We start from the raw sequence: 12629 nt of genomic DNA, 5'->3' as shown, positions 1-12629 counted from the left end.
ACTTACACAAATAAGACATGACAGCCTCACACAATCTATGTGCACACAGACAACAGTTTTACAGGTACTTATTGAAGGAGGAAGACTCAGTGGGGCAGCTAATTATACCAGGCACAAAAAGACATCCTTTCACGGACACACACCATCTTGGATACAATACTAGAAATCTCAACCCTTATTTCAGATACAGAGAAGGTATTAGGGCAGAAATATCATCACTGTTTTAGACAGTACACACAAGTGTGAAGTATGAGCTAGCATTTTCATTTTTTTTTTCTCAAGGCATTTCCATTTCATAACCTATTTTCACACCTATGTCCCTACTGCTTGGCCTCTTTTAATAAAATTTCCTCTAAGCGGGAAAATGAGAAAAGCACTCTTTCATGATTTTTTTTTTCAGAATAAATAGGTTTATATCTAGAGTTCAAGAAAATTATTTAAAACTAGGCACAAAGGCTCTAATAATAATCTCTATCAGTAAACTTAGTTTATTTTCTATTGGAATAATTTACATGAATAGACTACAAACCATCTTTACCAGGTCTGTGAAAATTCAGATGGTCTACAGGTGGGCTGTCACTCAGTTGCCAAACTGTTTTCACCTTCTTTTGACCACTATTTATTTCCACTCTCCATTTCTGTGGCTTCTCACTAAGGAAAGAAAAATATATCAAAGCAAAAACAATCCAATTCCTTCTTGGTATAGTCGAAGTCCTTATAAACACTGAGGAAGAAGAGGTGGAGAGGTCACAATTTCCACCTTTAAGAAGCACAGTCAAAGGAGGGAGAGAAACAAGAATATAAACGATAACAATTTGGTGCAGCCATTATTGAAAACAGTATGGAGGTTCCTTAAAAATACTAAAAATAGTTACCAGATGATCCAGCAATTCCACTCCTGGGCATATACCCAGAAAAGACAAAAACTCTAATTTGAAAGGATACATGCAGCCCAATGTCCAGAGCCGCACTACTTACAATAGCCAAGCAACCTAAATATCCATCAACAGATAATGGATGAAGATGTGGTGCACACGCGTACACACACACAGTGCTACTCAGCCATAAAAAGGAATGAAATGCCACCTGCAGCATTATGGATGGACCTACAGATTATCATACTGAGTGAAGTTAAGTCAGACAAAGACAAATGTATGATATCACTTAACTGTGGAATCTAAATAATAATACAAGTGAACTTATTTACCAAACAGAAATAAACACACAGACATAGAAAACAAACGTATGGTTACCAAAGGAGAAAGGGGTGTGGGAGGGATAAATTGGGAGTACAGAATTAACAGATACTATACATAAAAGAAATATAGGCCACTATACATAAAAGAAATAAACAGCAAGGTTTACTATATATATAGCACAGGAAACTCTATTCAATATCATGTAATAACCTATAATGAAAAAGAATCTGAAAAAATATATATGCATAACTGAATCACTCTGCTAATATACCTGCAACTAATACAATACAGTTTATCAACTATATTCAATAAAAATAAATAATAACAATTCAGTCTTGAAAAATGTTGTAATAGAGAAATATGACATACAAGAGGGGGCCATAAACGAGAGGTAATCTGACTTAGATTGGGACTGCAGAGTTGAAGAAGAATCCTCAGAGACGGTGGCCTTTGAGCTGCGCTTATAACGAAATTAGAAGGAGCAGTTAGTTAAACAGGAAAGATCCAGGGTGAAGAACAGGCATGGGTGGAAGCACCCTCAGCTAAGGATGTGTGGTACCTGAGGGAATGCCGGAGCACAGGTCTCTGACCCAGAGAGACACGACACATGGAAGGGGTGGCGGCACAGGGGCCAGAAAGGCAGAGGAGGGGCACGGACCACACTGAGGAGACGCTCACTCCTTGGAAGGAGAGCTAGGACCAACCTGGACAGCACATTAAAAAGCAGAGACATTAATTTGCCAACAAAGGTCTGTCTAGCCAAGGCTATGGTTTTTCCAGTGGTCATGTATGGATGTGAGAGTTGGACTATAAAGAAAGCTGAGCACCGAAGAATTGATGCTTTTGAACTGTGGTACTGGAGAAGACTTGAGAGTCCCTTGGACTGCAAGGAGATCCAACCAGTCCATCCTAAAGGAGATCAGTCCTGGGTGTTCATTGGAAGGACTGATGCTGACGCTGAAACTCCAATACTTTGGCCACTTGATGCTAAGAACTGACTTATTTGAAAAGACCCTGATGCTGGGAAAGATTGAGGGCAGGAAGGGAAGGGGATGACAGAGGATAAGATGGTTGGATGGCATCACCAACTCGATGGACATGAGTTTGGGTAAACTCCAGGAGTTGGTGATGGACAGGGAGGCCTGGCGTGCTGCGGTTCATGGGGTCGCAAAGAGTCGGACATGACTGAGCGACTGAACTGATGAAAGGTGAGGGAGCCATTTAAACAGAAGGAAGTCATTATGGGATCTGAATTTCAGGAAGATCACTTTGGTGGTGATACAGAGAAGGAAGTTAATGGAGTCAAACAGAACAGCTAGGAAAAAGGATTTTACTGTACTTAGTCCAGGGATGAAATGAGCAGATGTGAAATATTCAACACATGCAAAGGTGTAGAGAAAGGAACACATTCAAGAGCTTCCAAGGAGGTCAGGACTTGGGAATCATTTCAAGGAGGGAGAAAGTGACAGCAATGAGTGGAAGATACTTAACTAGGTTTGTTTTCAGCATTGGATGAAGATTAATGATGGCTACTTGAGAGGAAATACAGGAGGAGGAAAAGTGTTGGGAAGGGGAGTGAAGAGTTGGGATTTAGAGTCTGAACTACCTAGGACAATGAAGTTGAGGATTCGTGTCTAACAGATACCTAGAGACATGGGGTGAAACTCAGGAGAAGTTGGAGACAAAGGTTATGACTTGTCATTAGCCCAGAGGAACTGAAGATTGAAGTGTGAACACCATCACCTAGTGAAGACAAAGTAAGAAAAGAGGGCAGAGGGTGGAGTTCCGGTGGATACTCACATATGAATAAAGCAAAGGAAGAATTTGAAAAGAGGATCATTCTCAGTCTTGGAGGTGGGCCAGAGAGGTAAAGTTAAAATTAACACAGATGCTGCCGGGCAGCTAAGCCCACACACCACAGCTACTGAAGCCTGAGCGACCTAGAGCCTGTGCTCCGCAATGAGAGTGGCCACAGCAATGAGAAGCCTGCGTACCACAACAAAGAGTAGCCCCCGCTCACTGCAACCAGAGGAAGTCCAACCATAGTAACAAGGACCCAGGGCAACCAAAAATAAAGAAATAGAAAAAATTAAGACAGAATGTGATGTCAAGAAAACAAAGGAAGGGGATGGTTCAAGAAAGCAGTAGTGTCAAATGCCACAGAGCATTACAAATGCTTATGGAAGGAGAAAGAACTGGTGGGCCAGCTAGTTACCTAAGGGGACAAAAACACTCTTCTCCTGGAAAGTATTGTCTGGATTTGCCAATTAGAAGGCCACTGGCAACTTCTGATTAACAATTTCAGGGAAGAGATGAGGTTTGGCTAAGAGGGAACTATACAGAGGAAGGGTATAAAGAGAGCAGTTTTAGTATGAAAGAAATTTCAGGTCTACTGTACGCTGCGAGAAGAGTCAGGAAGACCATGATTTGAGGCAACCTCAGTGTCTGCATGGATGGCCAGTCTTAGCCTCAGTTCCATCCCTCCAAAATCCCCAACACCAAGTCCTTCCCTCGCTCCCACAGCCACGCCTTTGACTTGTCATCAGTGCAGTTCAGTCGCTCAGTTGTGTCCGACTCTCTGTGACCCCATGGACTGCAGCATGCCAGGCTTCCCTGTCCATCACCAACTCCTGGAGTTTACTCAAACTCATGTCCATCAAGTCAGAGATGCCATCCAACCATCTCATCCTCTATCATCCCCTTCTCCCGCCTTCAATCTTTCTCAGCATTAGGGTCTTTTCCAATGAATCAGTTTTTCACATCAAGTGGCCAAAGTATTGGAGTTTCAGCTTCAGCATCAGTCCTTGCAATGAATATGCAGGACCCATTTCCTTTACAATGGACTGGTTGGATCTCCTTGCAGTCCAAGAGACTCTCAAGAGTCTTCTCCAACACCATAGTTCAAAAGCATCAATTCTTCGGTGCTCAGCTTTCTTTATAGTCCAACTCTCATATCCATACATGACTACTGGAAAAACCATAGCTTTGACTAGATGGACCTTTGTTGGCAAAGTAATGTCTCTGCTATTTAATATGCTGTCTAGGTTGGTCATAGCTTTTCTTCCAAGGAGCAAGTGTCTTTTAATTTCATGGCTGTAGTCACCAACTATAGTGATTTTGGAGCCCCCACCCCAAAAATCTCTATTTCCACTGTTTCCCCATCTATTTGCCATGAAAGTGATGGGAGTGGATGCCATGATCTTAGTTTTCTGAATGTTGAGTTTTGAGCCAACTTTTTCACTCTCCTCTTTCACTTTCATCAAAAGGCTCTTTAGTTCTTCACTTTCTGACATAAGGGTGGTGTCATCCGCATATGTGAGGTTATTAATATTTCTCCCGGCAATCTCAGCCTGGCATTTCTCATGATGTACCCTGCATATAAGTTAAATAAGCAGGGTGACAATATACAGCCTTGATGTACTCCTTTTCCTATTTGGAACCAGTCTGTTGTTTCATGTCCACTTCTAACTGTTGCTTCTTGACCTGCATACAGATTTCTCAAGAGGCAGGTCAGCTTGTCTTGTATTCCCATTTCTTTCAGAATTTCCCAGTTTGCTGTGATCCACATAGTCAATGACTTTGATGTAGTCAATAAAGCAGATGTAGGTGTTTTTCTGGAACTCTCTTGCTTTTTCGATGATCCAATGGATGTTGGCAATTTGATCTCTGGTTCCTCTACCTTTTCTAAAGCTTGTCATCACCTGATCACTTTCTTCCCAATCTGTCACTTCCTTTCTGGCTAAAGTTTCTGCCCTATTCTGTGAAGAAATTACAAATTCAAAGACAAATGAACATAGACATAGTGGACCAACAGTCTACAGACAGCGGATCAAGGGCCCGGGAGAAGGGAGAGGGAGGACTCTATCAGACTATGTTCAGAGAATGGGAATCAGATGATTCTGGTCTCAGAGAAGAAGCAGGCCTGGGTCATGAGGTGCCATGGAACAGATACTGAAACTGGAATCATGGCTGGTGAAGTATGATTTAATGGTTACTTTTAATTGCTTACTTTTGATATAAGTCTTTAACAGCAGTTGGTCTGACTGGCAGCTGAAAAATGTGCTGCTCATCAAGAGGATTTTGTTCATAATATTTTATGCAGGATCTAAAGAGAAAAAAAAATTCACTTTTAAAAAATAAACAGTGGGCATACTGCTCATAAATATAAAATACATTTTAGTCGAGCTCAAGTAAAGGTGTAAGTGGGGAGAAAGTTATTGGAAAGACCAAGACAGAAAGGCAAAAAAGAGACAAAGCTACAGCCTCCAATGCTTTCCCGGTATGGGGAATCAAAGAGTTAACTCACCCATACTACTTATCTTTAATGGGAAGAAACACCCCCAAAACAAACAAAAAAACCTAGTAACAATTTCAAACTTTTCCCTTTACAAGGAAGGCAAATTCTAATTCTGGAAAAGGCAATGGTACATTTTCTTTCACAGGGAAAAAGAAACCTAGTTCTTCCACTCAATGGTACACTTATTTCCAGTTTGAAGCCTCAAAAAATACAAATAAGACATCCAGTATCCATGTGTAAAGATTATTCCAAACTATTTTTAGCCAAACTGACAGACCCTCTAAAATTTCAGCAACACTATTGACACAGGTCTCATAAAATCTGATTTGATTCAGTCACCATATAGATGGTTGGCAATGATTATCTTGACTCAAATTTATAGGGATATGAAGAAAAGAGAAGGAACTAGTATTTATTAAGCACCTAAGTGTCAAGTACTTCATATATATTACAGTGTTTTTATAGATGAAAAACAAGATGCAGTGAAAGGAAACTTCCTTAGAAAGGAAGTGCCAGATCCAAGTGTCCAGCTCAGTTCCTCCTGAATCCAAAGTCTTTCCTTCTCATGGCAGTGACTTAGAACCTTTCTGTTACTATGAAGACAAGGTGCACAGATTCTATCCTAACTGACAATAAAAAGGGCACTTATTTTGGCTTCAACTATTTCAGAAGAGAGTACATTTTTATGAAGTAAACAACAGAAATACTTACTGTGTTAAAGAAAAGAGGAGTTCATGTTGAGGTTTAATGAAAAGCATGCAACTGACTACTATTTCAAGAATATGGTGGAGTTTTTGAACACGATGAACCTGTTCCTGTGTACCTACTGATGGAGAAATGAAATATTCCTGGAATTAAAAAAAATGGACACGAGAAATAAAGAGTTAAAGAACAAGCAGCATCTCTGGAAAGAATTAACTATGCCTACTACACCTGAGTGGGGATGTTTGATTAACAGGTGCAGGCTTGGGGTTAGGGAGAAGAGGCCACTAGGTAGCCTTCCTCCTCTCAATGCTATTCCTTAAACTAAACTCTTAAATAAGTCTTCACTGAGAATGTTCTAAGCAAACCATTATGCATATTCCCTGGTAAAGGCAAATCACAGAACTGCTTCACTGAGGAGGTCCAAGTAGGTAGCTAGTACCACCCACCAAACTCTCCAGATGGAAAGAACGGCAAACCCACAAGATAATTCTTAACTTCAGTAAGCTTGCCAGGTTGATGGGCATATTCACCTCTAAAAATAGATAGTAAACCTGAAGTACCAAGAAATAAAGCAAGTGCATTGGTAAGCTTCTACTAACATATATTACTGGTAAATTGGTATGACCTTTTGGAAAAGAAAGTTGGCAAGGTTATGTCAAGCTTCATAAAATGCTCAGACCTATTTCTGAGAATCAATCCTAAGGAAATGATCCCTGGTAAGTGGAATTCTACAATTCTAAGATTCTCACTCCCTGGAATATACATCTTATATAACCCCTTCTCCTCAAGTGAGGCCAAGATATGTTAATATGGTAGGCTATTACTCCCATGACTAGGTTACAGATTAATTTTGAATTAACCAAAAGGGAGATGATCTCCTGGTCATTACTTGTGAGCTGATCAGTGAGCTCTAAGCACCAGAGATGCTCTCCTGCTGGCTTTGCAGAAACAAACTGTCACATTGCAGAGAGGGCCATATGGAAGAACCCCCAAGTCACCTTGAGGACATGGAGATGGTCCTGGGCCAACAGCTAGCAGGAAAATGGGAACCTTCATCAAAGGTCACAAGTCAATGAATTCTGTCAACAATGCGAGGGAATTTGAAAGTGGATCTTTCCCTAAACAAGTCTCCAGATGATACCTTGATTTTAGCCTTGTGAAACCTGAGCAGAGGACCCAGCTAAAATGCTGACCCAGGTTATTCCAAAATGTGAAAACAACACAAGTAGGAAAACAGTCATGGTCCCAGGAAGGGAGGACCCAAAACAGTCCCACTCACCACTGGCTACAAATTACGACATTCCTTGCAGCTGCCACCCACATTCCCCGTGTTCCCCTGACCACTCTGGAAGTGGACCACATAGGTCTTTTTTTTTTTTAAACAAAGAACAGATCCAGACTGTCCTTCTGGTTTGATTCTCTCTGCTCATGCTACAACCCAGGCCGGTCTACCTCTGCCTGTCCCCAAGACCCCGCACAGAGGTGATAAAGCCTGAAGTTCCTGAATACTTGGAGGCAGTACAGCCTCAGGTCTATAATCACAAGGAATTGAATTCTGCTATTAATAATAACTCATATGAGCAGGAAATGGATCTTCCCCTATAGGCAGACTCCAGACAGGAACGCAGCCTGCCAACTCCCTGATTTTAGCCTAGTGAGACCCAGACTGGACTTCTGAACTATAGAACTATAAAGTAATGCATTTGTGTGTGTTGCTTTAAGACACTAAGTGTGTGGGGATAATTTGTTATGGCAGCAATAGAAAACTAATATTGCTGCAAACCACTGGCATCAGAATCATCTGGAGATGGAGACGGTTTGTTTAAAAATATATATATATATATATTCCAGGGAGTTCCCTGGTGGCCTAGTGGTTATGATTCTGGGCTTTCACTGCCATGGTCAGGGTTCAATTCCTGTCAAAGAAATGAGCCACAAGCCATGTGGTACAGCGCCCACCCCCCCTCCCCCAAAAAACCCCACATATTCCAGAGTCCTCGACCTACCGAGTCAGGGGTCTAGGAATCAGCATTTTATCAAGTCTTCTAGGAGATTCTCAAAGTCTAAGAACTATTGTGTCAAAAGTCTGAAGTCAAACCATATTTGAAAAAACAGGCCATATTGAATGACGTTAGGGGAATTCATAAAAATAAGGGTACTCACATTTCAGTGATGAGATTAAGGGTATAAAAATATATTTTTATTTTCAAAAAGTTATTACTTTTCTAAGCTTAAAAAAATGTATAAAAAGTTTCCACTAAAAATGTATATCTTTAATAAAATGTTTAAACTTGGAATATCAAAATTAACCTCAATAGAATCCAGTTGAGTGTTACATTACATAATAGATGAAGCTGGAGTTATCCTATCTTGCATTTTCATGAGACCAGATGTCATTTGAAGATCTATTTTCTAAAAGAATCTTCCAACAAATGTCAAAGGTCATTAGGGATGCTCTTTGATCTCCTTAACTTTCTAATTCAAGATATCAAGGAAATACAAAAGCTCATAATCATGACCCTGAAACCCAGAAATAGTTTTTGAATCAGTATGCTAAAAAGCACAGCAAATTCCTTGGAAAGCAATCCTTTATGTGTCAAAGACACGGGTCAAGATACTTCTCTGGTGGCCCAGGGGCTCGGACTCCACACTTCCAATGCAGGGGGCCTGGGTTTGATCCCTGCTCAGTGAACTAGAGCCCACATGCTGCAACCAAGACCAGGCCCAACCAAATAAATACAAAACTAAAAAGAAAGAAAGAAATAAAGAAATGGGTCAAAGGAATATAAAGCAAATATTCCTTTGTAGGGCTTATCAAACACAGAAAGGCATTCTCTAACCATTTTAGATAAATGAAGAATTGTGGAAGTACACTGACTGGCTTAAGCAGGATATAACCTCATGTCAGTGTCATACGTTTACAGAGAATGAGAAGTGACATTAAATGGGCTACTTTTTTGTTTGTTTTACTAGACAGTGTAATTAACTACCTGTCTTAATTTATCTGTTTCCTAGGACATAAGCTGGTACGGAACAGGCACTTAGTAACTGTACGGCAGAATGACCAAATAAAAGAAAAATCAACTTGAAAATAAAAACTCACCAAATGATTCAAAGATGCAAGTTCCTGACCTATCAAGAAAAAAATGAAGAGATGCCAATAAGCTTTAGGTTTTATCTACTACAAATCAAACAAGCTAAGAAAAACATTTCTTAGTTCATAAGAAATGCTCAAGCTAACAGTTTCTCATAAAATGCCAAATTTTCTTGTACATTACACCAGAAATATAAATTAATACTTATTCTAAAAATGATCACAGTTTGCCCCAATAGAAACAAGGTGATGAGTATTAAAACAGCATGTCATTTTAATAAAGGGTTTTATTTACTACCTTAACCCTGAAGAATCTCAAAACATTTGAAATAAAGACAAAACCTGTAGCTATCTTTAATGTAATATCTTTATCAAACCAAAAAATACAGCTCCGAAAATGAAAGTGCCTGTCTCATAGTGAACCAGAGACAAAGCCAGGACTACAAATAATCAGGGACAAGTACAGAGATAAAATCTGAGCATACCTATGGCTGACAACTATGATGTTGCTTTTAATTTTTTGAGTTGGGAAAGGGACTTACCTATGAAAAAACAGATATAATCTTTCTTCAGTTTATCCAAGCCAATTTCCAAAAGCATCTGAACCGGAACAGTCCCACTGAGAGAAACCGTGTCCATGGCTCCATGGTAAGACTGATGAATGAGCTTACTCAGTAAGCTGCGACTCCCACTATGAAGCTAGAAGTTGGGAAAGTTTATAAAGCCACGATTAAAAATATAAAAAGTTCAGTAAGTGAAAGAGAAGCAAACTGCATTAACTAAAAACTAAAAAATTATAAACTTACATATTTCATCTCCTGACATTATAAATTATTTGAATGAAAGCCTCTAAGTTACAAACCTATCAGTTTCTAAAATGCCATTCCAAAAACCTCCTTATTGTCTATAATAGCCAACAGACTAACTCAATCATTTGGAGAATAAAAATAGCTATGAACTTACTAGATCTAACATGTGTTCCAAATGCTAAACAATTAAATTTAAACATACCTAAAATATTTGACATTTGACATTTTCTTATTTACTGTCCTTCTCTTAACTCTTAATTTCCAACACAATCCTTTGCATCTTTCTTTTTTAATACTACTTTCACTTTGCACTTGTTGCACATGGTAGGATATACTTGTAAATATCTCACACAGAAACTCTTAAGAAAAATTCAATGGGCAAGACTAAAATGCACAGAATGATCAAATAGAGAGAGGGTTTGCAAGCTTCTGCTCTAGAGTGTATCTCTGTTCACACCTAGGAAAGTTTCTATCTTGTTATGAATTGGCAGTTGCATTATTTAAAATAATTCCTGCTAAACAAAGAATCATTTTGTTTCTAGTTTTTAACTTAGATTTTTTCTTCATTATAAAACTACAAATCCATTATGGAAAAACCCATAAAATACAGAAATGTATAATGCAGTTGGAGAAACATTTGTAACCCCACCACCAGAAGGGACTGGCCTATTTTAGTGTATTTGCTCACAGGTTTTTCTCTCCAAAATTTCTATCTTTCATACAATAGTCTGTAATGTCTTTTTACTGAACATTGTAAGCATTTCTCCACACACCACTGTAAGCATTTCTGCACATCATCTGTAGCAACTATTAACATGTTCCATTATGTAGCTGTTTCATGATTTACTTCAGTTCAGTTCAGTCAACTCAGTCGTGTCCGATTCTTTGCGACCCCATGAATTGTAGCACGCCAGGCCTCTCTGTCCATCACCAACTCCCAGAGTCTACCCAAACCCATGTCCATCGAGTCGGTGATGCCATCCAGCCATCTCACCCTCTGTCGTCCTCTTCTCCTGCCCCCAATCCTTCCCAGCATTAGGGTCTTTTCCAATGAGTCAACTCTTCGCATGAGGTGGCCAAATTATTGGAGTTTCAGCTTCAGCATCAGTCCTTCCAATGAACACCCAGGACTGATCTCCTTCAGGATGGACTGGTTGGATCTGCTTGCAGTCCAAGGGACCCTCAAGAGTCTTCTCCAACACCACAGTTCAAAAGCATCAATCCTTCGGCGCTCAGCTTTCTTCACCGCCCAACTCTCACATTCATACAGGACCACTGGAAAAACCATAGCCTTGACTAGACGGACCTTTGTTGGCAAAGTAATGTCTCTGCTTTTAAATATGCTATCTAGGTTGGTCATAACTTTCCTTCCAAGGAGTAAGTGTCTTTTAATTTCATGGCTGCAATCACCAACTGCAGTGATTTTGAAGCCCCCAAAAATAAAGTCTGACACTGTTTCCACTGTTTCCCCATCTATTTGCCATGAAGTGATGGGACCAGATGCCATGATCTTAGTTTTCTGAATGTTGAGCTTTTAAGCCAACTTTTTCACTCTCCTCCTTCACTTTCATCAAGAGGCTCTTATAGTTCCTCTTCACTTTCTGCCATAAGGGTGGTGTTGTCTGCATGATTTACTTAGGCATCCATTAATAGTCAGGTCATTTACAATTTTTGCTACTGTAAATGAGCCTGTAATGACCATCCTGATAAAATCTTTTTTAAAAAAGGTTTATTTATTTTGGCCATGGTGAGTCTTCATTGGTGCACATGGGCTCTCTCTAGCTGCTCTTCATCGTGGTGCCACTGCAGTGGCTTCTCTTGTTGCACAGTACAGGCTCTGGGCTCATGGGCTTCAGCAGTTGCAGCTTGCAGGCTTAGTTGGCTCCACTGCATGTGGGATCTTCTGAAACCAGGAAAGCCCCCAATACATAAATTCTTGACACATAGTTCTGCATATGGCCTTAGGATGGATTCATTTTGAGGATCTCAGTACATTATCGTAATTGCTTTCAGTTCAGTTCAGTTCAGTTCAGTTGCTCAGTCGTGTCCGACTCTTTGCGATCCCATGAATTTCAGCATGCCAGGCCTCCCTGTCCATCACCAACTCCCAGAGTTGACTCAAACTCATGCCCATCGAGTCGGTGATGCCATCCAGCCATCTCACCCTCTGTCGTCCCCTCCTCTTCCTGCCCCCAATCCCTCCTGGCATCAGGGTCTTTTCCAATGAGTCAACTCTTCGCATGAGGTGGCCAAATTATTGGAGTTTCAGCTTCAGCATCAGTCCTTCCAATGAACACCCAGGACTGATCTCCTTCAGGATGGACTGGTTGGATCTGCTTGCAGTCCAAGGGACTCTCAAGAGTCTTCTCCAACACCACAGTTCAAAAGCATCAATTTTTCAGCGCTCAGCTTTCTTCACAGTCCAACTTTCACATCCATACATGACCACTGGAAAAACCATAGCCTTGACTAGACAGGCCTTTGCTGCAAAGTAATGTCTCTGCTTTTTAATATGCTATCTAGGT

At 40.2% G+C, this 12629-nt stretch overlaps 1 protein-coding gene across 7 annotated transcripts in view; it reads right to left on the bottom strand.

The window, feature by feature from the left end:
- Nucleotides 1-12629, bottom strand: part of ZWILCH (zwilch kinetochore protein) — a 42250-nt gene that overhangs the window by 5357 nt on the left and 24264 nt on the right. For 6 of the 7 annotated variants that reach the window (XM_070468676.1, XM_020876828.2, XM_020876825.2 and 3 more), the window contains 5 exons: nt 9838-9994; nt 9305-9333; nt 6208-6344; nt 5209-5304; nt 530-651 (listed from right to left, as the gene is read on the bottom strand). In XM_070468676.1, the coding sequence (XP_070324777.1) occupies nt 530-651; nt 5209-5304; nt 6208-6344; nt 9305-9333; nt 9838-9994 (541 nt within the window). The remainder of the gene's footprint in view (nt 1-529; nt 652-5208; nt 5305-6207; nt 6345-9304; nt 9334-9837; nt 9995-12629) is intronic. The other variant, XM_020876826.2, reaches the window with a different exon arrangement.

This window comes from Odocoileus virginianus, chromosome 6 (assembly GCF_023699985.2).
Source record: "Odocoileus virginianus isolate 20LAN1187 ecotype Illinois chromosome 6, Ovbor_1.2, whole genome shotgun sequence".
NCBI lineage: Eukaryota > Metazoa > Chordata > Mammalia > Artiodactyla > Cervidae > Odocoileus > Odocoileus virginianus.
Note: the sequence above shows the minus strand (reverse complement) of the source record. Positions and strands in the feature narration are given on the sequence as shown.